The sequence below is a fragment of the Capricornis sumatraensis genome, chromosome 2 (assembly GCF_032405125.1).
Source record: "Capricornis sumatraensis isolate serow.1 chromosome 2, serow.2, whole genome shotgun sequence".
Lineage (NCBI taxonomy): Eukaryota > Metazoa > Chordata > Mammalia > Artiodactyla > Bovidae > Capricornis > Capricornis sumatraensis.
The window spans coordinates 47,033,661-47,061,567 of NC_091070.1; the positions used below are offsets into that span (position 1 = coordinate 47,033,661).

Sequence of the window (27,907 nt, forward strand, 5' to 3'; positions counted from 1 at the left end):
CTCAGTAGCTCTTTTCCATTGGAAATTATTTCATTAAAAAGGCTTGGAGTTGGTTTAATGTGTAAAGCTAGAACTAAAGTCCTATTATGTGTATCAAAAAAAGAGATAAGCTTGAATGCTAATATCAAATAATCAGAGTCTACCCAGATAACTTAGAACCATGGAAAGCAGGATGATACAACCTTTACCCATGGAGTCTTCCTGCTTCTTATTAAGAGCTGTGCTCTTCCTTAATTCTTTCCCCTCTGCAATGAAAAAGAAGAAGAAAAAAAGAAAAAACCCAATGACCCCGTCCCCTAGTGGATAAAGCTCTTTTGATTCAGTTTGTTGACGCTGGGTCAAGAATCTGAAATCCTAAAAATCTGATCATATATGCTACAGAAAGGGCTAGACCTGGATCCAGAGACTCTCAACTGACAATCCAAATCACTTTGTAGAATACTATGATTCAGCTTACTGAACAGAATCTATAGGAGATAAATCTGTGTTATAAAATATTTAAGTGCCTGAAATTAAGAGAATAGAAGTTCTAAATTGTTTTTGTAAATTCAAGTTAGGATGTGGTCACTTTAAAAGTCAAGTAGAAAGTTCTTCAAAGGTGTGTAATGTGGTTAAAACAATGATAAAATCTTTCCACTGATGAGCACTAACACCTCTCTGATGTCCTGGAAGTCCTTTGCAGGTTTCTCTCTGATTCATTATTGGCTCATTTCCCAGCACCTTGGAAGGCATATCCATTTTCCTTTCTTTGACTCGTTTCTTCCCCTGATATGCTGGTTCTTCAGAATCGGCATGTAGCAAATATTAAGTTATTCCATAACTATGCTGAATTGTTATAAATTAATTTCAACTATTCGGAGGATACATCTAGCCCTTTCACAAAGCTTTACATCTTTATGTTATTGTTATATCTCTGCCTCCTTGAAAAGAAGTCAAGGGACATTTTTAAAGCATATATAATGTGTGAGGCTCTATGCAGTACTCTGGAAGAGAAAGCAGAGAAAGACACAGCGGTACATACAGTGCTTTTAAGGTCAGCTGGCAAGACTGTCAAAAGCAACTCAGTTGTGAAGTTAAATAAAACAAATGTCAAGTGAGTGACAACAGGATACAATCTGGGAAAATGAAGGCCCTAACCTGAATGATGGATGTGACTCAAATAGGAGAAGAGGTTCAAGTGAAAGGCCCACAAGCTAAGCCAAGCCACCAAGCCTGGAAAGCATAGGTGTTAGGTGGGGAATAAGCCTCTTGGAGCTGAGAGTTCATCATAATATAGTAGGGGGAGATGAGAAGAAAAGCATGGTTTGGAGCTGTATAACTAAGGGCCTTCAATACCAGAGTGTGGACTTTACCAATAGTAAGAATTTATTCAAGGTTTTTGAAAGGGTTTTGTTTTGTTTTCAATTTTGAAACTTAGATGATGTTTTAGCTTTTGAAACAATGAAACAACAGGATAGTTTAAACTAATTTGTGTTTCTTAAAGTAAATCTTTAAAAAAAATCGGAATTTGGTTAATTTTGAAGTATAAAATGCCACATTGCTCAGAGTAAATCAGTTCTAGTAGTAAGTCTCCAATGGTTTGCTAAGTACAGTATTAAATTCCATTGCCCAAAGGGGCTATATATTCCCTCTTCTATGATTAACTATTTAAAAAGTATAATCTTAAAGTGGCATAATTGTTCTATTTGCCAAATAGAATAGGATTTTGGTGATAGCTGTATATTATTACATTGAAGGCCAACCCATTCAGTAATTTAATGAATTTCTTGTTTTGTGTCTTTTATTTAAAGCCCTGTATATTGATGAATAATATTCAACAATTGCGGGTTCAGCTGGAAAAAGTGTTTGAATCCATGGGAGGAAGAGAGGTGAGTGCATTTGTATGCCTACAGTTGCTAAATATCTCCTTAGAGATCATTAGCAGCATATATTTCTTTGCTAAGGAAAGTGACACAATCAAGTTTTTACATGGGTTCACTACAGAACAGGAAATGCTAGCAATCTAAAATACTGTTAACAGCTAAAGTGATCATTATCCACAATACAATAATTCAGTAAATACATCAGAAGTGTGACTAGGAGAAGGAAGATGGGTCAATAACTTTTTGTAGTGGGTGTGTGTATATATATATTTAATCATATATGCACAATTAATTATATTTATGTATATGCTAACGATCTGTAAAGTTCCACCATTGCAGATGCCTTTTACTGTTCTGTGCAATGTCAGCTTAATACTGATTTTCTTCTGCAGTGTGCTTTGTGGCACTAGTGGTTTTTGATGTACCGCTGGTTTATTTTTTGCATCTCAAAAATCTGCCAAAACTGTGTTGTGTACTGTGTCTGTAATGTGTTGTGTCTTTGTCTAACATCTCTGACTTGCAATTCCATGAGCAGAAGAAGGAAGGAGAAAGATTCTTTTATGAGGTTTGTGATAGTAAGCATCTTATCCTTTACCTGGCTGTTTCCCCTCCAAATCCAAAGACCATTGCACTTCCTACTTGTTCTCATTTGCTTGTTTGGATCAGGCAGACCGTGAAATATTAGCTGGGCACCTGCCTCCTTGAGCTGCCACAGTCTTGTATTTCACAAACCAACATGAACATCTGGGGGCTTGAGAACTGGAGACGGTGCCGCAAGGGAAGGCCATGCAGCTGTCACTCTCCCACCACCTACTCTGAAAATCAATTCCGAGGGCGGCTAGGATGAGGGGATATTTTTGTTTACAGTTTTATTTAATGGTTCCTAATTATTGTGCTAAGCGTGTAAGATGTATGTAAAGCTAGGTTTGAATTCAAAGCCAAGGTCTCACTCATTTCTAAATTGATAAGTCTGAAGATGCTTTTCTTTTTTTAAATTGGAGTAGAGTTGCTTTATGATGTTGTGGTAGCTTATGCTATACAGCAAAGTGATCAGCTATACCTATACATATATACCCTCCTTTTTGGAATTTCTTCCCATTTAGGTCACCACAGAGCACTGAGCCAAGTTCTGTTTTATATTGTAGGCTCTCATTAGCTATCTATTTTATACAGAGTATCAATAGTGTATATATGTCCATCCCAATCTCCCAATTTATCCAACTGCCCCCACTTCACACATGATGTTTGTTTTAATCCCATAAAGACATGTATACATTTTCACCCCAATGTCTTTTTCATTATTCTCGAGCCTCAGTCTTTAGAGAAGTGAACTATTTAGCATTCTACAGATAAGAAGCACCAGGATACATGGATGAAGGTACAAAACTTCAAAAATGAACTTTTCTGAGCTAAGCTGTCACTGCTCTCTGTCTAGTTTATATAAAATAAGGCTTCATGCCCCAAAGTGTGGTAATCGTTTTTGCCTGGTTTGAGGGCATCAATCTCATTTTTAGAATTCTTTTGCTGAATCAGGTGAGCACCTGGGGCTCATAGCTGGAGATTCCCTTTTCAATTTAGTGATGTTTCATATTCAGACTTTAAGTCCACTTACTGTTTTTAACAGTAGTGAAGAAAATACTAATTTTTTTGTGGGAAATTCTCTCTCGCTTATAGTGAATTTTAAAGACCACAAATCATCTGAGGATAGAGTTATATTTGAAATGCCACATTTCCAGAAATTTCTCCTAATGCTGCTACTATGTCATTACTATTTTGTGGTTGAACTCTATGAGAAATATACTGCTGAGCTGAATGTTAACCAGACAAATTATGCCTGTATTTAAAGGAAACTGTGTGGGCCAAGCCACCTGCTAACCAAAAAAGCTGTGGGGCGGTTTGTTCACCAACCAAAATTGACTGCTTGTTTCAGATAAAATTGCCCATTTGAAAGGTTCAGGTTTTCATGTGATAAATTGAGTTGCAGATCTGTGACTATATTACAGAACTGTATTGGAGAAAATGATGGAAGATGAGCTGAGCTGGGTGCCTTCTCCCTTTATAACTCTTGCAATGCCAATTGTTAAACTCCTCATGCAAAATTTCAAGCAAAAATCATTAAATTAAATGAATGTCTAGCTCCTAAAAATGGAATTTGTTAGAGGGACAGCATTGACCCTAGCTCCTTTCTTTTCCTAATTTAAATATTTTTCTCCCTTCCCTCCCTCTCTTAATCCTCTGTGTTTCTTCTGTCTCCCTTTCTATGAAGTTCTTTTCTCTTTTTCTTTTCTATTTTCATCTTGTGCTGCCAAGAAAAATCTTCACGCAGGCCATGCCAGTTTTGTGTAGAGGTTGAAGAAATGTGAGGAAGAAGCTTGACTTGAACCCAGGTCTGAGCATAACAGGCAGCCTCCCAGAAAGTATCTATCTTAATATAGAATGATGTTAGAGTTGTTGATTGCTACAATGAGCCTCCAGAACCTCAATATAATAGAATTGTTTCATTCTAGTTATCTATATGGCAATATTTAAATGGTTCCTTAACTTGAGTCTTTCATAAAGATGAAAAAGGATTTTATTGAGAAAAACAAATCTGCCTTTTGATATGCAAAGTATATACAGTACTTAATATAGGCATGTTTCAGTTCAGTTCAGTCACTCAGTCATGTCCAGTCTTTGCAACCCCATGAATTGCAGCATGCCAGGCCTCCTGTCCATCACCAACTCCCATGTTGGGTGGCCTTTAATGATAAGACAGTGTGTTTGTCCTATTGCCAATTCCCAGTTGTTTCCTCACAGTGGGACTGGTTATAAAACCTCTACTATTTGCTAAGGAAAACTTTCTAAACTAGATTTTATCCTTCCTCTAAGAGTTTCTTGTTACTCTGTGCCCCACAGTCTGTTACCAGAATGTGCACTTCTTGCTACAGAAAACTAATTAGCAAATGATTGCTTGTGCATTTTGCTCAAGGTAGTTTTTGATGCCAAGTGTCCATTAGTTGGCTTCTGAACAATAGCGTGTCTGGCCTCTCGGACCGTCTGTAAAGTGCTGGCCACTTGCAGGCCTGCTTGCATGATGCTGTAGCTCTCTGTTGCTTTGACCCAACCACTGTTGGGGCAGTTGCTCTTTCTTTGCAGGGTCAATCTCTTTTCCCCCTGGAAACAGAAAGAGTGTTTAAAACTTTTTTTTTTTTTAATTCACTCTATGTGTGGAATCCAAGATGGAAACATTGCCTAATGCTGTGACAGTCTTGGGGGTCATGCTGTTGACACTAACTCCAAATACAGCCACTTGAGCAGTCCTTCAGTGGCCTGTGGGTCCTGTAGGCGCATTCTTCTAACCCTGTTTAGAAAAAAGAATCAAAAGAGAAGAACAACTACTAAATTTCTTCTCTTATAGTCTGCCTACAAATTAAGAGAGCATGTTTTGGCTTGATGACTCTCTGATTACTCTAGAAAATAGGAATTTTGACAATTCACATAAACTATGAAGCAAACATATCCTTTAGGAATGAGGCCCAGAGTCTTTTTTTTTTTAAGTGCATCCCAGGTGATCTTTTATGTTTATACACTTTTATGAATCACTGCAGTAAAACAGATAAAATAACCAAACTGTGGTAGGGACTGATTTGAGCTAGAAGTTAAATCATTTACACCACAGTTCCCATATGGCAGTACTTGTCCCTCTGTAACACTAACAGCAAAACAATCATCAGAATGCCAGGTAATAATTTTCATGTGGTCATTAACAGTGGTTTTATCTTTCTGGGGCTTTCTTTCTATAATAGTTCAAATAGCTCAAAAATAAAACAGATATTTTTTGTATATATAATTTTAATAGCTTAATTTTGTCATGAGTATTTATCAACTGCAAATAAATACTTAGTCCTATATTCAATTTTTCATAAACACATATTGCTACAGTCTACAGAAGGGCCTTAGTTGTAGTTGCTTGATCTGCAATCTAATTTGCACAAGTACATGAAAAAGAAAATCAGATAATCCCAAATTTAATTTTCTTCCAGAAAGTTATGAGATATTCGCTATTAACTTGCATTTTGGTAATTGGTTTAGAAGAATTATGACCATGCTGTGTAAGCAGAGGTTTCATTACTCCTTCACAATATTGTGATAATAAAATAATCTTGAATAGTAGAATCTATAATTATTCATAGGCCTGCTATCCTATTAACCATACTTCAAATTCTAGAAGTTAGCCAATTATTAATACATTTAGGAGAAATGGAGGGCAGGTATTTACTTAGCTAAATTCTCTCATTCTGCTGACCACAAAGCAGACCAAGTAGGGGTTACAGCAACGTTATTGTTATTGATATGTCTCAGAAGGATTAAATCTCTTGACTCATCTTACCTTGTTAAACTTTCCTGAACAGGGCTGGGAATCAGGGACATAATCCATCTATCCTAAAAATGTACATATTTTAATGAGCAACTTAATTATCTTTTGTTGCAGAGATGCAAACTATACTTCTCTTCATTTTTTAATGATGGATTTGATGTGTCAATTAGAAACTGAATCTGTCTAAAAGTGAACACATGTAGCTGATTGAAATTCATTGTAAAACTTACTAGCCATACAGACACAGCCTTCAGCTAAGTAACCTCTGATCAGGGAGGATAGAAATTGACTTCTGTTCTATTTCAATTAGCAAAATTATTTCATACTTTCTGGGCTACAGGGGTTGAAGACCACTTCTTTAAGGGAAATAATACTTTGTGCCAGTAGTTTTTGAACATTTAACAGGTATGAGAAATGCCCAGAGAGCTAATTATAACACACATTGCTGAATTCCATCCTAGACTATTCAACTCAGTAGATCTGGAGTTGGGCTGCTTGACTTGTATTTCTAACAGATTCCCATGTGATGCTGATGGTACTGGTTAGGAGACCACATTTTAAGAAATAATGCTCTTTGCTTTAAGGAAAGCTACCAGATACTTAGGTCATGGCTCAGAATACCCTTATGCCTTATCTGTGCCTGTCTCCTAACCCACCTACTTAAAATATTTTGAATTTTGAGAACACATTGGACTCGGTGTATTTGAACAGATCGTGAGACAGCATGCAATAGACAGGGAAGTATTTGGATTAAAGAATGTAATAATCTCAAAATATAGGTGACTAACTTGCAGTCTTATACAAATATCCAGCATTTTTAAAACTCTGGACTTCTATGCTTACATTTTATATATAATTTTATTAAAGGAGGTGTTATAGTTGTAAAAAGGCTAAAAACTTTATGTTCAGATTTCTGATCTTATCTCAACTTTTCTCAGTGTAAACAGATATAACTCTCTAGTTAATATGTTAAATGAGAAGCCATCCGTGATTTCTGTTTCCCAGAAGTACAAAATAAATTAGAAAATAAAATTATCGAAGTAGGTACTAGGTGTCATTAGATAATAAAGTAGTCAATTTTAACTAGTCATATTATGTCTTCCTGTTAGTTCCAAACTATTTCCTAAAGCAAATTTGCCAAGTTCTTCCCATGTAATTGAAGTGTCTACTGGTGTCTATTTTCTGTAGGATGACAAGAGTTGAGATAGGAAATAAAGATATTTAAATAACTGCTCTTGCTGTCAAGGATCTTAAGAAGGAGTGAGTCCTTGTAAAACAACAGTCAGAGCAGAGCTCCCTGTTGGGCTCAGTGAAAGGGATTCTTAGAAGACAGATGTCTCCTGTTCTGCCTGAACCACTTACCCTTGGGGCTGACTGCTTCAAGAAAAATAGAGATAAGAGCTTGCTGAACATGAAGAAAAATGTACTCCTTCATTAATTCATTCATCAAATTATTGATTTGCTGAACACCTATTATGAGCTGTATATTTTTACTAGACTACAGAGGTACAATAATTAATAAAATGTAGACCCCCACGCTCAGAAAACTTTGAGTTTATTAGGGAAGTCAGAACAACTAAAAAGAAGGTTTATTAGGGGAATCCCCATTTCTAAACTTGCAAATAGGTGTTTCAAGGGAGAGTTGTAATTGTTACATCTTATCCCACAGTAATTCAAAGAATCAACTCAAACTAGCTTATTATTGTGTAAATAAAACTCAAAGGTGAGATGTATTTGGCTGAATTCAATAAAAGTAAGCAGATACTTCTAGCTTCAAGAATGGAAAACTTGAATTTTAAGTGCTGGCCCTTTATTTTGGCAGCCTGAAGATACCTGGTTTCTTTCTCCTCCTAACCACTCTGCAATTAGAGTTAATAAATTGGAATTAATAGAAAACTAAGAGAATAATGAGTGCCAAAAGGGCAAATCACATTGAGGCGATTTAATAAATATGATTGATTCTAGCACTACTACTACATAAATTTCAGCTAACTGCTAAACTGGCAATATTAAGGAAAGGTGCTCTCTTGGAGGCTGAGAGGCTTCTGGGTGGAAGATCCATGTCAAAATAAAATCCAGACCCAAGCAGGTTCTTCTTGTTAACCTCATTTCCCAACTCATTCTCCAGATAGCACAGGGTCACCCCCATGCTACTGAGCATCTTTTAGCTGAACTTCCTCTGAACTTTAAGAAAACTTCAGGGGAGAGAATTCAAGCCATCCATAGCCAGAAGGGAGAGAAACAGAGTTTTACTTCAACTGTCATTTTCTATAATAGACCTATTTTATTGTCTTATTGTGGATCCCTTGCAATTGTTTATGACTGCATTAACGAGCCATAAATCAATGCAGAAACTTAGTAAAACATTACTTCTCTAATCCAGCCAATTGTCCCTCTTCTACTTGGCAGAATGGCATTCTGCTGACTCTGACAGGTCGTCAGTTCAGTTGATTGAACAGACTCTATTCACTCTGCTGAACAGTGGTGAGAGTCAATAATGTGAACAACTGAAAGGCAAAGATGGAGTGAGACAGGCAAACAGTTTTTACATAAAAATATCTGAACATAAAGTTTGTGTCTCATTTCTTCTATTCCTGACATCCCTACTCTGTCCTGATTCATAGTCAGCCAGTAGGTAGAGCTAATAAGCCCCATATTCCTTCCCAGTCAAGTTATCGTGCTTCTTTGTCTTTTTAATGACCACAGTCAGAGAATTTCTTAAAAGAACATAGCTTCTTAGATCGCTTTTTCATCCTCCCGTGGCCTCCAAGTGTGTCAAGTGAATGACACGTCATCTAGACCTTGATTATCCCCATCCGTAAGAAGGAAGTAACTGGACTATAAGGAAATGAACTGAAAGTTCATTCTAGTCTAACAATGTGTAATTGTAAGGGAAAAAACCTTGTTAGCAATCCATAGAGTATAAGGTTATTGTATGTATCGTAGGTGAAGGGAAAAAAAAAGTTTTAAAGAAAAGAATGTCATGTCTCTCATATAAGGCTTGAAGGTATTTTTAAAAGTTCAGAGAAATAGAAAGAGAAAAAAACAACAATTTGCCATATAGTCACTAGCTCAAAACTATATTGAATGAACTATACAAGATGAAGCATTTTTTCCCTTCAGTTGTTTAGTCTGAAGAACCTAACTTAACGTATCTCAAAGATATTTAGTTGGTTTGAAACAGTGACAGTTGGTTTTACTGCATATTCTCCTTAATTAGGATGTGAGACAGCTACTGATGTTCTGCCACTTTTTGAAAGCAAGAAGTTAGGAGCATGAATTTATATAATTGATATCTCTAGCATAACAGTTCATTCACATCTGAATGGCACAAAAATGTCATAGTCTATTTCTGAAAACAATCTTATAAGTTCTTGGGGAGGTTCTCTCAAATGAGGAATAAAAAAAGAAAGTAAAGACAGAGTTGCATTGGTAGATCTAGGGCATAATTTTTTTTTTTTTTTTTGCAATGGAGAGAACCATGTGTTCTTTATTTCTTACAACATACCGTAGTATCCATGCCGAATGCTATTATAGCTCTAGACAGTGATTTAGAGCATTTCAAGGAGAGTAATTTCCTGCTGAATTCACTAGGGAATTTTCACTGATTTCTCAATCATCTATTTTCAGTTGACCTAGGTACTTTAGGATGGATAAATTCTGGTCAAGTAGAAGGACTGGAGAAAAGTGATATTTTCAAAATAAAAGAAATAGCAAGAGTCCAGGTAAGGCTGTAAGAAATTCCTTGAAGCACTTGCCTGGTTGAAGGTCAGTAGAGGGGTCAGCAGGTGCCATGATCAGATTTTGGCTTTATTAAAACAACTCTAGGAACAGTTAGGAGGATGGAATAGAAGTGAGAAAACAGAAAACACAACCTGGAGATGATTGCAACATAGCTTGGATGAGATCATTTCTGCATCAGAAAATGAAGAGGATAGGACAGGTGGAGAAAACATTTCATAAACGTTATCAGTCATATTTGATATTCAAGTAAATATGGAAGGAAGAAAGCAGAGAAGAGTCAAAGATGGCTCTCAAAATTCTGCCTTAAACTTTTGCATGCTATCAATCAAATCAGAGGCAATAAGAAGAGAAAGAAACCAAGGTTGGGCAGGTAACAAGTTCTCTTTTTGATAGGTTGAGCTTGAGGTCACCAAAGTGGAAAAGGTTAATAGGAGAGAATATGCTCAGGCATCCTGTTACAGCTGTTGGTGATGGTTTGGAGATCATTAGCATGGAGATGGGAGTTGAAATCATAGGCATAAATGTGATGGCTTAAGAAGGGAATACAGAGTGAAAAAAAGAGGACTAGGAAGGAAAAATTGAAGACATTAATATATAATGAATATACAGAAGAAGAGAAGTCAACCAAAGAGATAGACAAATAGGCAGAAAAATAGGAAATCTAGAAGGTAGTCTCTGGAAAAGCAAGGAAATAAAGAGGTTGAAAGAGAGAGTAAACAACAGTGTGAATATAGTCTGAATAGGATAAATAATAGGATAAATAATAGGATAAATTGGTCTTAGCAATTAAGAGATCATTGGTGATACGTGAATATTTCAGTGGAGTATCCAGAGCCAAAACCACACTATAAAGGATTAATAAATATTTAAGAGACAAAAAGAGAATTAATTTTACACTTATGTTGTACAGTTTGAAGGTCAAGAAAAGAAAAAGATACTAGCTAGATGTCAATGAAAACGTAGTTACAAATAAGTTGGGCTTTTCTTCTAATATTTGTTTACATTTTATGTTACTATAAATGCTATTTAAGTATGATTTATATATTGGAGTAATAAAAATAATAATGGAAGAACTGAAGATAGACCAGGATATTTGATGGAAATAAAATGCGAAAAATGCAAGTTAAATAACATTCTACATTTCCTTTTTTTATATAGAAATAGTGATGAAGTTCACACTTACTGAAGGATTTTCTGCAAAACAAATTCTTGACAAGGGTGTGACACCCACAAGACTAATGACCAGATTTTGAACACTGTAAAGATAAGGGCCAGGGGACCTTCCTAATCTACATTTCTTTCAATGAGCAAATAATAGAACCCTAATGCTGATGAGCTGAACATGGGAAAGAGCAGTTTGGCAGCTTGTAGAAAAGAGAAAGGAAATGACATAGTAATAAACACTGTGGAAAAGGAATAAAATTTCCACTAAAGACCCTTTCAAACCCACTAGTTGTATCTTTCAGTATCAGTATCAGTTCAGTCGCTCAGTAGTCTCTGACTCTTTGCGACCCCATGAATCACAGCATGCCAGGCCTCCCTGTCCATCACCAACTCCCGGAGTTAAGTCAAACTCATGTCCATTGAGTCGGTGATACCATCCAGCCATCTCATCCTCTGTCATCCCCTGCTCCTGTCTCCAATCCCTCCCAGCATCAGGGTCTTTTCCAGTGAGTCAACTCTTCACATGAGCTGGCCCAAGTATTGGAGTTTCAGCATCAGCATCAGTCCTTCCAGTGAACACCCAGGATTGATCTCCTTTAGGATGGACTGATTGGATCTCCTTGCAGTCCAAGGGACTCTCAAGAGTCTTCTCCAACACCACAGTTCAAAAGCATCAATTCTTCAGCACTCAACTTTCTTCAGAGTCCAACTCTCACATCCATACATGACTACAGGAAAAACCATAGCCTTGACTAGATGAACCTTTGTTGGCAAAGTAATGTATCTGCTTTTCAATATGCTATCTAGGTTGGTCAAAACTTTCCTTCCAAGGAGTAAAGTGAAGTGGAAGTGAAAGTGAAAGTGAAGTCACTCAGTCGTGTCCGACTCTTTGTGACCCCGTGGACTGTAGCCCTCCAGGCTCCTCCATCCATGGGATTCTCCAGGCAAGAATACTGGAGTGGGTTGACATTTCCTTCTCCAAGGAGTAAGCGTCCTTTAATTCCATGGTTGCAATCACCATCTGCAGTGATTTTGGAGCCCCCCAAAATAAAGTCTGACACTGTTTCCACTGTTTCCCCATCTATTTGCCATGAAGTGATAGCACCAGATGCCATGACTTAGTTTTCTGAATGTTGAGCTTTAAGCCAACTTTTTCACTCTCCTCTTTCACTTTCATCAAGAGGCTTTTTAGTTCCTCTTCACTTTCTGCCATAAGGGTGGTGTCATCTGCATATCTGAGGTTATTGATATTAGTAAGAACTTAATGGTTGGTTTAGCAATTATACAAGAGGTTGAAATAACATACCTAACATACTGTTAGGTCCCTGAGGGAAAGAATTTATGCTGGGGAAAGAAAATCTAGTGGGGATATGGTAACCATATTTTTGGAACCAAGAAAATAACAGGATATAATCTGGCATGATCTGGCAATGACTCAAACACTTGAATTTAGGATTAACCTTGGTAGCTCTAGAACATGTGGTTGCTAAGGAATGAAAGATTTCAAATGCAAAACTATTCTGTTAATAAGTCAGTGCAAAGCATCAGTCTAAGAAGGAGCACTCTGCATATCACAATTACCTTTGAAGGCATTTTTTCATGCTTCTTGCTGCCCAAGTAGTAGTGAAGTTTGCATTTACTAAAGGATTTTCTGCAAAAAAATCTTGAAGAGGATGTGACACCCACAAGACTAATGACCAGACTCTTTGACGCTGTAAAAATAAAGGCCAGTAAATTCTTAGGCTTCCAGGGACAGATACCCAGGAGAGAAAGTTAAGTCAGGTAGAGTTCAGTGGAAGAGAGAGATTTATAGAACAGTTAAGGAGACTGTCCTATAGACAGTGAAAATGCAAAACACAATTAGTGCACAAACGAAAGTCACTAACTGCCCGGGGTTAGTGACGCTTGGGGTCAGATTTGCAAAAGAAGGTGATAAGTAAATTGTCTTTTAAAGAAAAGTGGAAGTGAGCCTTGAGGACAAAGAACTTCAAAGATACCTTGCCTACTAGCTATCTCTTCCAGAGAATTCTCACCACAGCTCAATGCTATAAGTTATCTTGGTGGTATGAAAACTCAAATACAATATAAACATGACTAAGGTTCAATCAGACCTTTAAAACCGCCCTTTATCTGGCCTAAATTTTGGAGTTCCCCAGCTTTTCAAAGTGGATAAAATCAGTTGTGAAAGCTGTACTATAAATTCAGATTTTGACCCAGTATTCTTAAATTTTCATGGAGTATGTTCCTCTTTACATGGAGTCACTTAATATTTTATTTTATTTTGTTGCCAGCCAAGGTGTTCACGTACACCTGCTAATACAGTTTCTAATTTAAGAATTTTTTAATTGTGGCTTTTGAATGCTTGAAATGTTTTATTTTTTTGGTTTCTCTTTTTGATTTTAATAATTATAAATGACAATATATAAATGTGCAAATTATTTTTGATGTCACATTTCTTAAGGAACTAGGTTAAGTTTTAAACATTTATTTTAAAAAAATTAGGTAGCTTTTTATCTTTCCAAAGTGGCCAGTAATTTGTAAAATGTGCTATTGGGAATTTAGGCAATAAGTAATCAATATATAATCAATTAATAAATATAAGAAATTATTATTTCTTATAAAATTTAGAGAGTTTGTAGGGAAAGTTTTCTCAATTTGGACTCAAACAAATGCAGAAAAACTCAAGAACTGGTAAATTTGCTGGCCAAAAAGATTGTTTTATAATTAGATGAGTATGATATTTGTGCCCACTATTATTACAAAAGATCTTCAATTTACATATTGCCCTCATAATTACTGTTTGTAGTTAGTGGTTTATTGGTGTGCTTTAAATAAATATCAAAATACTTAACTAAAATCAAACCTTTTTTTTTTTCCTGTTTATATGGCAGAGGCATTCTGGCTTCACCCACTTAAAAACTCATGCTTCTCTCAAGAAATGAAAACTGTCAGCCAATGTTTAAATTGCTATAGTTTGACAGTTTCAGATTTTCAAGTAATAACCAATTATTTGATAGGAAATTTCCATTCCCAAAATACCTAAGATAGACTAAAATGATTCATAGGAAAATAGGATAATTTCACCCAACCGAGCTATTTAACCATTTTTGTATGACTTTAAAGTCACTATATTAACAGGTGAATAAGGTAACTCAATGTGTATATCAAACTAATATGAGAACAAAATATATACTTTAAATAAGAAGCAGCCCAATTTCCTGAAGAAAACCATGCTATTGAAGGTGGCAGTTCTGTGGAGGAGGGCAGAACAACCACCTATCCCTTCAGCAAGGAGTGGTGGACCTGGAGAAAATTCTTTGGGAGGTCTTCTCTCATTTTCTGTTTGTGAACGTTTTTATCCAAGTGAAGTTGGGCTAAAACTGATCTTAGGATAATAGCAAAAACATGTGATTCAAAAAAATAATCAGCTTTCATGGTTCCTAGGATTGGGGTGAACAATCCACATATGTTTTCTTGGTTAAGGGTTGGGAGATATGGTTTATTACACTAATTGTGTTTAAATGCATATCAAATATCAGAGATAAAAATAGGCAATATCTATTTTTTATGAATTACTGCCTTGCGACTGGTTATAGCTGAGTGGAACTCTCAAAGTATGAGGCTTAGGGTTACTTACAATAAGTTTCCAACTTCTAGAGAAATCTGTAAGTGTTAAGCTTGCTCATGCACATGTGAATAATCTGTAATGATGGCAGCAGAAAATGATATAGGCCAGAAGAACAGCATTGACTCTGATAAAGGGGCAGAAACTAACTAATGCTAAAATCACCTAGATTTGAGTGAAAATTGACATTAAGGATTGGTTTGATATAACCAGTAAAGTGTCAGATGTTAGATGGGATTTTTGGTTTCTATTCTGTTTTTAGTCATGTCAGTATAACATAGAGCAATGCAGCTGCTGAGGTGTAGAAATAATACTTTTTCCTAATAGTTTCTTAGTTTTAGAAAAGTTTCTTGGAGGATTGTAGGATTTATGATCAGTGTATTCTATTAGGGACAATTTTTGATGATGGGTTAGTTTCCAGTGGTTTAAATTGATTTGTGTCATACATGTATTTGGTGTTCTTAGGTTCTCTTATTTATAGTACATCCTTCTTTCGTTTGCTCTACTCCCCAAGGTTGTCTTTATCCTAAGCCCCTCTCTTCAATAATAGACCAACTTGAGCAAGGACCATAGGTACTAATGATAGGAAACTGAATTTCTGAAGACTCAAATGAAGATTGGTTTAAATTTCAGAGAATATTCTAGGTTTCCCTTTACATGAATTTCTATCCGCTAGATACAATACATCTGTTATATGTCATTCTATTTTGACAACTAGCTTGCAAAAATATAATTAACAAAGGATAAAATTTTCTAAAATGCTGGTAAAGTTTGTGTTCATCCATCACTTTAATTATAAAAAATTCTGCCACATTAACAGTTTGGTGTTTTACTTGTTTGTGTTTACTTATAGTGTAAGTTATTTTCTAATATTGATTATTATTATTTTAGAACTGAAAGATAAAAAGAATTTGGCTTTTACATTGTAAGAATAAGCATAATATGTCATCTTGATTTAATTATTTTTACCCTCCCCCCACACAAAAGAAAAACTTTAAAATATATATATATAATAAAATGGGAAACTTGAACTCTGAGTTAAAAATCGGCATCTAGGAAGAAAACTTAGGCCTATCACCTCTAGAGAAGCACATTGGAGCAATAGGGTAATTGTTTATCTATTACTTTTAATTCTATACTTGAAAACTCCTTCAACTAAGGCACACCATAGTGTGCAAAAATTAATTTTCAGCAATTTAAAAAATTTTCAATGGTTCTATTTAGTTACAGGGATATTACAGATGAAAATGTTTTCAAGCAACACACATGTTCACTAACATATAACCAGTTTTCTAAGTCATGAACTTATCATGTTCTGTGATATATTTTGTCATGCCTTGCATCCCACTGCTATAACCAACAAAGGCTTTGCTCTATAGCTCTTTTTTGTATGCATGCTATGCATTTTAATCAATTTTTTCATAGTAAAAACTTTTAATTTTATTAGAATTTTCTAAATTTTGCATTTGATTTCAAAGATTAAAGAAGGAAAGAAAAAAGGATATGTCTGCCATATTGTTTAAAGTTTACCTTATAATAAGCAAAATGCTTCATGCTTCTAAGAAATAAAAGCTATGCTTTCTCAGAACTCCAAAGTAATATTGTTTATGATCTCTTTGCAGTTAGACCCTGAAGCTAGTACTGTTCTAAAAGAACTTCAGGTTAAACTCAGTGGGGTCCTGGATGAGCTCAGTGTCACTTATGGTGAAAGGTAAGTGGCCTAAGTAATTATTATCCAAGTGTATTATAATCATGTCTTTAGTGCTGTCTCTCTCCTCTGACTGTCTAAATCCATTTAACTTGAAGACTCAATTTAAGCATCACCACCTCTGGAAAATCTTCCATGACCCTTCAATTTTATAGTGATGTCTTGCTGTTTGCCCCCCAGAACTCTGAGTATCCTGCAGTTGAGGAGCACTGACAACACTACACTCTAAGTTCTGGTTCACTTGCCTGTTTTCCTCTCATTACTGCATGTTTCTTAAGGGCAGAAATGACATTTCATTGCTCTTTGAAATTCTAGTTTTTAGAGCTTAGCAATTGGCTGTTGAAGGAATAGAGGAAGGAAGAAAGGCAGGGAGAAAATCTTTACATGCATGACAGGGATGAGTTGTATTCATGCCATACATATCAGTGTGGTTCCAAAGAACTGAACTCTTAACCCCATAATTGAATTAAGACAGCCTGCTATGTTTTAGGCTTTAGAAATTTTAATGCAATTAGCTCATGGGAAACTACTAACACATCTATGTTATGTCTTTTTTTTCCCATTAATTAACTTTGCTTATTAACGGTGTGGTTTTAAAGAATGAGAAGTTCATTCTAGATAAACTTCATTTTGGTCTTATAGGAAAAAGCCATCATCTCATCAGCAAATCTTAAAATAGGAAATTAATCACTTATCAATAATATCATTTGCAATATTTTCTCCCAATCAGTAAGTTGTGATTTCATTTTGTTGATGGTTTCTTTAGCTGGGCAGAAGCTTTTAAGTTTAATTAGGTCTCATTTGTTTATTTTTGCTTTTATTTCCTTTACTTCAGGAGACAGATCCAAAAAATACCACTGTGATAGTGTTCTGCCTTTCCTTTCCTCTAGGAGATTTATGTATAGTACCCTGTTTTGGGATCTTTAACCCATTTTGAGTTTATTTTTGTATATGGTGTTAGAGAATGTTCTAATTTCATTCTTTTGCATGTAGCTGTCCAGTTTTCCCAGCATGATCTATTGAAGAGACTATCTTTTCTCGATTGTATATTCTTGCCTCATTTGTCATAGATTAATTGACCATAAGTGCATGAGTTTATCACTGGGCTTTCTGTCCTATTCCATTGACCTCTGTGTCTGTTTTCATGCCAGTACCATACTGTTTTGATTACTGTAGTATTTTAATATAGTCTGTAGCATAGTCAAAAGTCAGGGAGCATGGGTCCTCCAGCTCTGTTCTTCTTTCTCAAGATACTTTGGCTATTTGAGGTCTTTTGTGTTCCCATACAAATTTTAATTTTTCTTCGTTTCAGTAGTGTGAAAAATGTCATTGTTAATTTGATAGGAATTGCATTGAATCTTTAGATTGCCTTAGGTAGTACAGTCATTTGAACAATACTAATTCTTCCAATCTAAGAATATAGTATATCTTTCCATCTATTTGTGTGATGCTCAATTTTATTTCATCAGTATCTTATAGTTTTTGAAGTATAGGTCTTTTGCCTTCTTGAGTAGGTTTATTCTTTGGCTGGTTTGTTTGTTTTCTTGGATATAATGGTAAATCAAACACATCTTTGAAGAAGTTCATTAATTTCATACAGAATTCGCTTTAAGTATTAGTTCAATAAATATTGACTTATTATTTTAACCTATGACTTCAGTTCTCAAATAAGATTGAAATTTATACTTAAGGAGAGGGCTAGCTATCTCTTTGGAATCTAGTCATGACTTATTTGTGTATTTTGGAAAGACACATGCTTAACAGACATCTACTGATTAGTTTTGCCACTCTTAAATCAGAAAGACTAAAAAGAAAAAAACACAAAGTATCATACTTTTTCTCAAATGTAGGAATGAAGCAAAGTCAAGTCCTATGCTTGGACTCCTCTTTGGTATCAGAGGTGTGTTCATCATCTTCATGGAGAGCCCCTTCACAGTTTAGATGCTGAGTTATCATATTAGTTGCCATTAGTTAGTTATCATATTCTGTTGCCATGGATTTATTTTCCACACTACCAACCAAGTCTGTATTTCACACTCAGGGTAGGTGAGAAGTCCATAAGGATCAGTCTGATCATGCAGTAGAGTCAAACTGGATAATTTCAGTCAGAATCCACCTTTCTTTTAGTGTAAATTAGTGGTTGTGAGTTTTAAAATTAAGTGCATAATTAATTGCCCCAAGTCTATTTCATCTGCTGTTATTAAAACCCACAATTAAATTATTTTACTCTATGTAGCTGGCAGGATTATTTTTTTCAGGAAAGCCAGGGCAAAGCCAAACTAAACATCTGAAGCCTGGGTCTCTGGGCTATAATATGCACATAGGAAACCCACCTGGGAACTGAGACTATGTGAGATAAAATTTCAATGATATCTTAATGATGTTCTTAATGTTTTTTAAACCTTTGCCACTCAGGTTTCTGCTTATGCACATATCTTGCAGTTTAGTTCTTTGGTTTATTACACTTCTTTCAATCTTGGGTACCAGTGGCTAGTTGGATTAAATAAATTCCAGGAGACCTTCTCAACCCAGGGTTCAAACCAGTGTCTTCTGCATCACAGGTGGATTCTTTACTGCTGAGCCACCTGAAGCCCTACTGATTAATAAAAACTTTTCAAGAAGAATATGGATAGAAAAAAAGACTCTTTAGGTGACTTTACAAAAGTTGATACAGACAGAAGATTTTCAGGTCAGATGCTAGTGTTGATTCAGCCTGGATTAATGGTAGGGTAGAAGAGCATTCTCTCTTATTCTCTGGTAATCCTTCCTCCATATGTCTGATCCCACACACAGAGCTGTCTTCTGGTGGGTGTTTACCATATGGGTCTGTTGTAGGAGCCTGTTTGTACATTTTGGGATCATGAGTATCATACCTTCTGCTCAGTCAAGCCTCCACCTCAATTCACTGATTTAAGAATCAGTTCTAAGAAAGTAGCTCTTTCAAAGGTGCTTAATACTACAGTCAGCTGGATCACTGATGACCTAGTGGTAAATCAACCAGGTCAAATGTTTTCCAACATGATTTACCTTTCCTATATATTGCTCCAAATACCTACTGCTACTTCTTGTTGCTGTTCAGTCACTAAGTCATGTTCAACTCTTTGCATCCTCATAGACTACAACACACCAGGCTCCTCTGTCCTCCACTATCTCCCAGAGTTTGCCCAGGTTCATGTCCATTGAGTCAGTGATGCAATCTAACCATCTTATCCTCTGCCACCCCTTTGTCTATTCCCTTCAATCTTTCCCAGAATCAGGGTCTTTTCCAGTGAGTTGGTTCTTTGCATCAGGTGGCCAAAGTATTGAAGCTTCAGCATCAGTCCTTCCAATGAATATTCAGGGTTGATTTCCTTTAGGATCTACTGCTTGGATCTCCATAAAGTCCAAGGGACTCTCAAGAGTCTTCTCCAGCACCGCCATCTGAAAGCATTAATTCTTTGGTGTTCAGCCTACTTTCTCATCATGCACAATTACTGGAAAACCATAGCTTTGACCATGTGGACTTTTGTTGGCAAATAATTGTCTCTGCTTTTTAATATGCTATCTAGGTCTGTCATAGCTTTTCTCCCAAGGAGTAAGTGTATTTTAATTTCATGGCTGCAGTCACTGTCCACAGTGATTTTGGAGCTAAGAAAAGAAAATCTATCACTGTTTCCACTTTTTCCCCATCTGTTTGCCATGAAGTGATGGGACCAGATGCCATGATATTCATTTCTTGAATGTAGATTTTTAAGCCAGCTTTTGCACTCTTCTCTTTCACCCTTATCAAGAGGCTTTTTAGTTGCTCTTTACTTTCTGCCATTAGAGTGGTATCATCTTCATATCTGAGGTTGTTGATTTCTCTTGACAATTTTGATTCCAGCTTGTGATTCATCTACCCAGATGCAGATGTAGATGCAGATGTATCTGCATCTAAGTTAAATAAATAGGATGAAAATACACAGTCTTGATATACTCCTTTCCCAATGTGAGCCAGTCCATTGTCCCATTTCTGCTTCTAACTGTTGCTTCTTGACCTGCATACAGTACAGGTTTCTTATTATTATTACCTGGTAACTCCTTCACACCATTCCCAAGATGTGATTAATTTACCCTCATTATCCTAACTGGCTTTTTTCTTGCCTGCTTGTGTGTGTATTATAATCACACTTATTGTTGAAGTTGAGAGTAACAGACAATACAGAGGATGACTGGATATGCTCAGAGTTTCCGCTATTTAATCTCTTAGTATTTTCTGCTGTTTACTTCAGTTCAGTCACTCAGTCGTGTCCAACTCTTTGCAACCCCATGAATCGCAGCATGCCAGGCCTCCCTGTCTATCACCAACTCCCGGAGTTCACTCAGACTCGCGTCCATCAAGTCAGTGATGCCATCCAGCCATCTCATCCTTTGTCGTCCCCTTCTCCTCCTGCCCACAATCCCTCCCAGCATCAGAGTCTTTTCCAATGAGTCAACTCTTTGCATGAGGTGGCCAAAGTACTGGAGTTTCAGCTTTAGCATCATTCCTTTCAAAGAAATCCCAGGGCTGATCTCCTTCAGAATGGAATTGTTGGATCTCCTTGTAGTCCAAGGGACTCACAAGAGTCTTCTGCAACACCACAGTTCAAAAGCATCAATTCTTCAACGCTCAGCTTTCTTCACAGTCCAACTCTCACATCCATACATGACCACTGGAAAAACCATAGCCTTGACTAGATGGACCTTAGTCGGCAAAGTAATGTCTCTGCTTTTGAATATGCTATCTAGGTTGGTCATAACTTTTCTTCCAAAGAGTAAGCGTCTTTTAATTTCATGGCTGCAGTCACCACCTGCAGTGATTTTGGAACCTCAAAAAATAAAGTCTGACACTGTTTCCACTGTTTCCCCATCTATTTCCCATGAAGTGATGGGACCAGATGCCATGATCTTTGTTTTCTGAATGTTGAGCTTTAAGCCAACTTTTTCACTCTCCTCTTTCACTTTCATCAAGAGGCTTTTTAGTTCCTCTTCACTTTCTGCCATAGGGTGGGGTCATCTGCATATCTGAGGTTATTGATATTTCTACTGGCAATCTTGATTCCAGCTTGTGCTTCTTCCAGCCCAGCATTTATCATGATGTACTCTGCATATAAGTTAATCAAGCAGGGTGACAATATACAGCTTTGACATACTCCTTTTCCTATTTGGAACCAATCTGTTGTTCCATGTCCAGTTCTAACTGTTGCTTCCTGACCTGCATATAGGTTTCTCAAGAGGCAGATCAGGTGGTCTGGTATTGTCATCTCTTTCAGAATTTTCCACAGTTTCTTGTGATCCACACAGTCAAAGGCTTTGGCATAGTCAATGAAGCAGAAATAGATGTTTTTCTGGAACTCTCTTGCTTTTTCCATGATCCAGCGGATGTTGGCAATTTGATCTCTGGTTCCTCTGCCTTTTCTAAAACCAGCTTGAACATGTGGAAGTTCATGGTTCACGTATTGCTGAAGCCTGGCTTGGAGAATTTTGAGCATTACTTTACTAGCGTGTGAGATGAGTGCAATTGTGCGGTAGTTTGAGCTTTCTTTGCCATTGGGATGAAAACTGACCTTTTCCAGTCCTGTGGCCACTGCTGAGTTTTCCAAATTTGCTGGCATATTGAGTGCAGCACTTTCACAGCCTCATCTTCCAGGATTTGAAATAGCTCCACTGGAATGCCATCACCTCCACTTGCTTTGTTCATAGTGATGCTTCCTAAGGCCCACTTGACTTCACATTCCAGGATTTCTGGCTCTAGGTGAGTGATCATACCATTGTGATTATCTAGGTCATGAAGATCTTTTTGTATAGTTCTTCTGTGTATTCTTGCTACCTCTTCTTAATATCTTCTGCTTCTGTTAGGTCCATACCATTTCTGTCCTTTATCGAGCCCAGCTTTGCATGAAATGTTCCCTTGGTATCTCTAATTTTCTTGAAGAGATCTCTAGTCTTTCCCATTCTGTTCTTTTCGTCTATTTCTTTGCATTGATCGCTGAGGAAGGCTTTCTTATCTCTTCTTGGTATTCTTTGGAACTCTGCATTCATATGCTTATATCTTTCCTTTTCTCCTTTGCTTTTCGCTTCTCTTCTTTTCACAGCTATTTGTAAGGCCTCCCCAGACAGCCATTTTGCTTTTTTGCATTTGTTTTCCATGGGGATGGTCTTGATCCCTGTCTCCTGTGCAATGTCATGAACCTCATTCCATAGTTCATCAGGCACTCTATCAGACCTAGGCCCTTAAAATCTATTTCTCACTTCCACTGTATAATCATAAGGGATTTGATTTATGTCATACCTGAATGGTCTAGTGGTTTCCCCTACTTTCTTCAATTTAAGTCTGAATTTGGCAATAAGGAGTTCATGATCTGAGCCACAGTCAGCTCCTGGTCTTGTTTTTGTTGACTGTATAGAGCTTCTCCATCTTTGGCTGCAAAGAATATAATCAATCTGATTTCGGTGTTGACCATCTGGTGATGTCCATGTGTAGAGTCTTCTCTTGTGTTGTTGGAAGAGGGTGTTTGCTATGACCAGTGCATTTTCTTGGCAAAACTCTATTAGTCTTTGCCCTGCATTTTGTATTCCAAGGCCAGATTTGCCTGTTACTCAAGGCTGTTTAGTTAGGAACCACCAAAGTTGGTGTAGGAGGATATAAAGAGTGAAAACTATAATACTAAGGATTACACCTCACAGACTTAGTTAAATCTTTTTTTAGTCTTGCTTGAGGGCCTGCCTATGTTGGGTTAAAGTGTATTTAATAAGTAACTTAATGTTTAATTGCATTTATTTGCTGCTGTTGTTGTTCAGTCACTCAGTCATGTCCAACTCTTTGCCACCCCCTGGACTGCAGCACCCAGGCTTGCCTGTCCTTCACTATCTCCAGGAGTTTGCTCAAACTCATTGCCAATGAATCAGTGATGCCAACCAGTCATCTCATCCTTTGTCACCCCCTTTTCCTCCTGCTTTCAGTCTTTCCCAGCATCAGTATCTTTCCCAGTGATTCAGCTCTTTGCATCAGGTGGCCAGAGTATTGGAGTTTCAGCTTCAGCATCAGTCCTTGCAGTGAATATTCAGGACTGATTTCCTTTAGGATGGACTAGTTGGATCTCCTTGCAGTCCAAGGGACTCTCAAGAGTCTTCTCCAAAACCACAGCTCAAATCATCAATATTTTAGCTCTCAGCCTTTTTTATGGTCTAATTCTTATATCTATAAATGATTACTGGAAAAACCATAGTTTTGACTATACAGACCTTTGTTGGCAAAGTGATGTCTCTGCTTTTGAATGCACTGTCCAGGTTTTTCATAGGTTTTCTTCCAAGGAGCAAGTGTCTTTTAATTTCATGGCTGCAATCACCATCCATTGATATTTTGGAGCCCAAGAAAATAGTCTGTCACTGTTTCCATTTTTACCCATCTGTTTGCCATGAAGTGATAGGACTGGATGCCATGATCTTCAATTGTTGAATGTTGAATTTTAAGCCAGATTTTTCACTTTCCTCTTTCACCTTCATCAAGAGGCTCTTTAGTTCCTCTTCGCTTTCTGCCATTAGAGTGGTATCATCTGCATATCTGAAGTGATTGATATTTCTCCCAGCAAACTTGATCCCAGCTTGTGCTTCATCCAGACCAGCATTTTGCATAATATACTCTGCATCTTATTTAAATAAGCAGGGTGACAATATACAGCCTTGACATACTCCTTTCCCAGTTTTTAAACAGTCCATTGTTCCATGTCTGGTTCTAATTGTTGCTTCTTGAATTGTATACCAGTTTCTCAGGAGGCAGGTAAGGTAGTGTGGTATTCCCATCCTTATGAATTTTCCACAGTTTGTTGTGATCCACACAGTCAAAGGTTTTAGTACCGTCAATGAAGCACATGTTTTTCTGGAATTCCCTTCCTTTTTCTGTGATCCAACAGATATTGCCAGTTTGATCTCTTGTTCCTTTGCCTTTTGTAAATCCAGCTTGTACATCTAGAAGTTCTTGGTTCATGTACTGTTGAAGCCTAGGTTGAATGATTTTGAGCATAACCTTGCTAGCATGTAAAATGACTGCAATTGTACAGTAGTTGAATGCTCTTTGGCATTGTCTTTCTTTTGGAATGAAAACTGATCTTTTCCAGTCCTGTAGCCATTGATGAGTTTCCAAATCTGTTGGCATATTGAGTGCAGCACTTTAACAGCATCATCTTTTTAGGATTTAAAATAGCTCAGCTGGAATTCCATCACCTCCACTAGCTTTGTAGTAATGCTTCTTAGGCCCACTTGACTTCACTCTCCAGGATGTCTGGCTCTAGATGAGTGATCATACCAGCATGGTCATCCAGATCATTAAGACCTTTTTTCTATAGTTCTTCTGTGCATTCTTGCCACCTCTTACTTGCTTTTAACTATCAGTATGATATTAGTTACTTATATAGATTATGCAAGGAGAAGTATTTCTTGTTATTTATATTAACATTATTGTGTCTATTGGTTAATAGATTAGCCCAGTGTAACACCTTGGGGTTGATTTTGCTTTTGTTGATATTAAGATAATGTAATTGTTGAGCTTGAATGCTTTTATAAAAAAAATTTATTATAGTTGCTTTACAATGTTGTGCTAATTTATGCCAAACAGCAAAGTGAATCAGCTGTAAGTATACATATATCCCTTCCTTTTTGGAGTTCCTTCTCATTGGGGTTACCACAGAGCATTGAGTAGAGTACCCTATGCTATACAGTAGGTTCTCATTAGTTATCTATTTTATACATGGTAGTGAGTATATGTCAATTTCAATCTCCCAATTCAGCCCAGCCCCTCCATGCCACCTTTGGTTTTCTATATGTTTGTTCTCTGGGTCTGTGTCTCTATGTCTGCTTTGCAAATAGTTTCATCAGTACCCTTTTTCTAGATCCCACATATATGCATTACTATAAAATTTCCCTTTTTTCCTTTTCTCCTTCTGACTTCACTCTGTATGGCAGTCTCTAGGTCCATCCATGTCTCTACAAATGACACAATTCCATTCCTTTTTATGGCTGAGTTATATGTATGTATGTGTGTATGTGTCTGTATGTGTATATATGTGTGTGTATGTGTGTGTGTGTGTGTGTGTGTATATATATATATATGGCATATTCTTCTGTTGATGGAAACTTAGCTTGCTTTCATGTCCTGGCTATTGTAGTGCTGCAGTGAACTTTGGGGTGCATGTATCTTTTGAAATTATGGTTTTCTCTGGGTATATGCCCAGGAGAGGGATTTTTGGGTCATATAGTGTTCTATTTTCCGTTTTTTGAGGAACCTCCATACTGTTCTCCATAATGGTTGTATCAGTTTACATTCCCACCAATAGTTTAGAAGGGTTCCCTTTTCTCCACACCCTCTCCAGCATTTATTGTTTGTAAATTTTTTGATGGCCATTCTGACCAGTGTGAGATGATAGTTTTGATTTGCACTTGTCTGATAATTAGTAATGCTGATATCTTTTCATATGCCTGTGGTCCATCTGTATGCTTTCTTTGGAGAAATGCCTGTTTAGGTCTTCTACCCATTTTTTGATGGTGTTCTTTGTTTTTATATTGAGCTGCAAGAGCTGTTTGTATATTTTGGAGATTAATCCTTGTCAGTTGCTTCATATATTTTCTCCCATTCTGAGGGTGTCTTTTTGTCTTGTTTATTGTTTTCTTTGCTGTGCAAAAGCTTTTAAGTTTACTTAGATGCCACTTGTTTATTTTTGTTTTTATTTTCATTACTCTAAGAAGTGGGTCAAAAAAGATTTTGTTGTGACTTATGTCAAAGAGTATTCTGCCTATGTTTTCCTGTTAGAGACTTATAGTGTCTGGCTTTACATTTAGGTCTTTAATGTACTTGAGGTTATTTTTGTGTATGGTGTTAGGGAGTGTTTTAATTTCATTCTTTTAGCTTTAGCTCTCCAGTTTTCCTAGTACCACTTATTGAAGAGACAGACTTTTCTCCATTTTATATTCTTGGCTACTTTGTCATAGATTAGGTGACCATAGGTGGGAGGGTTTATCTCTGGGCTTTCTGTCCTGTTCCATTGATCTGTATTTGTGTGTGTGTGTGTGTGTGTGTGTGTGTGTGTGTGCACGCGTGCGTGCGTGTGTGTCCATACTGTCTTGATTACTGTAGCTTTGTAGTACAGTCTGAAGTCAGGGAGCCTGATTCCTCCAACTCCATTTTTTTCTTTCTTACGATTACTTTTGGCTATTTGGGGTCTTCTGTGTTTCCATACAAACTGTAAAATTTTTTGTTCTAATTCTGTGAAAAATGTTATTGGTAACTTGATAGAGATTGCTTTGAATCTGTAGATTGCTTTGGATAATATAGTTGTTTTCACAATATTGATTCTTCTGATCCAAGAATATGGTATATCTCTCCATCTGTCTGTGTGGTCTTTCTTTCTTTCATCAGTATCTTATAGTTTTCTCAGTACAGATCTTTTGCCTCCTTAGGTAGGTTTATTCCTAGGTATTTTTTGTTGTTGTTGTTTCAATGGTAAATTGGATTGTTTCCTTATTTTCTTTCCCTGATCTTTTTTGCTAGTGTATAGGAATGCAAGAGATTTCTGTGTTTTAATTTTGTATCATACAACTTAATCAAATTCATTGATTAGTACCAGTAGATTTCTGGTGGCCTCTTTAGCATTCCTTATATATAGTATTATGTCATGTGTAAACAGTGACAGTTTTACTTCTCTTTCAGTTTGGATTCTTTTTCCTCTCTGATTGCCATGGCTAGGACTTCCAAAATTATGTTGAATAATAGTGGCAAGAATGGACATCCTTGTGTTATTCCTGATCTTAGAGGAAATGCTTTCAGTTTTTCACCATTGGGCATATTGTTATTAATAGCTGTGGGTTTGTCAAATATGACCTTTATTAATTAAGGTAAGTTCCCTCTATGCCTACATTCTGAAGAGCTTTTTAATTGTAAATGGGTGTTGAATTTTGTCAAAAGCTTTTCCTGCATCTATTGAGATGATCATAGAGTTTTTATTCCTCTGTTGGTTAGTGTGGTGTATTACACTGATTGGTTTGTGTATGTTGCAGAATCCTTGCATCCCTGGGATAAATCCCACTTGATCATGGTGTATGACACTTTTATATGTTGTTGGATTCTATTTGCTAGTACTTTGTTGGGGATTTTTGCTTCTGTGTTCATCAGTGATACTGGTCTGTCATTTTTGTGGATGTGTATGTGTGATATCTTTGTCTGGTTTTGGTATCAGGGTGATGGTGGCCTTATAGAATGAGCTTAGGAGTGTTCCTGCCTCAAAAGTTTTTTGTTTTTTTTTGGAAGAGTTTGAGAAGGATGGTTGTTAGCTTTTCTCTAAATGTTTGATAAAGTTTACCTGTGAAGCTATCTGTTCCTGAACTTTTATTTGCTGGAAGATTTTTAATCAGTTTCAATTTCATTACTGGTGATTGGTCTGTTCACATTTTCTATTTCT

General features: G+C 36.7%; 1 protein-coding gene across 2 annotated transcripts in view; it reads left to right on the forward strand.

Moving 5' to 3' along the window:
- The window catches only part of UNC13C (unc-13 homolog C), a 666,761-nt gene that overhangs the window by 547,165 nt on the left and 91,689 nt on the right, over positions 1-27,907 (forward strand). For both annotated transcript variants that reach the window (XM_068963824.1, XM_068963823.1), the window contains 2 exons: positions 1,791-1,868; positions 16,375-16,463. In XM_068963824.1, coding sequence (XP_068819925.1) covers positions 1,791-1,868; positions 16,375-16,463 — 167 coding nt within the window. The remainder of the gene's footprint in view (positions 1-1,790; positions 1,869-16,374; positions 16,464-27,907) is intronic.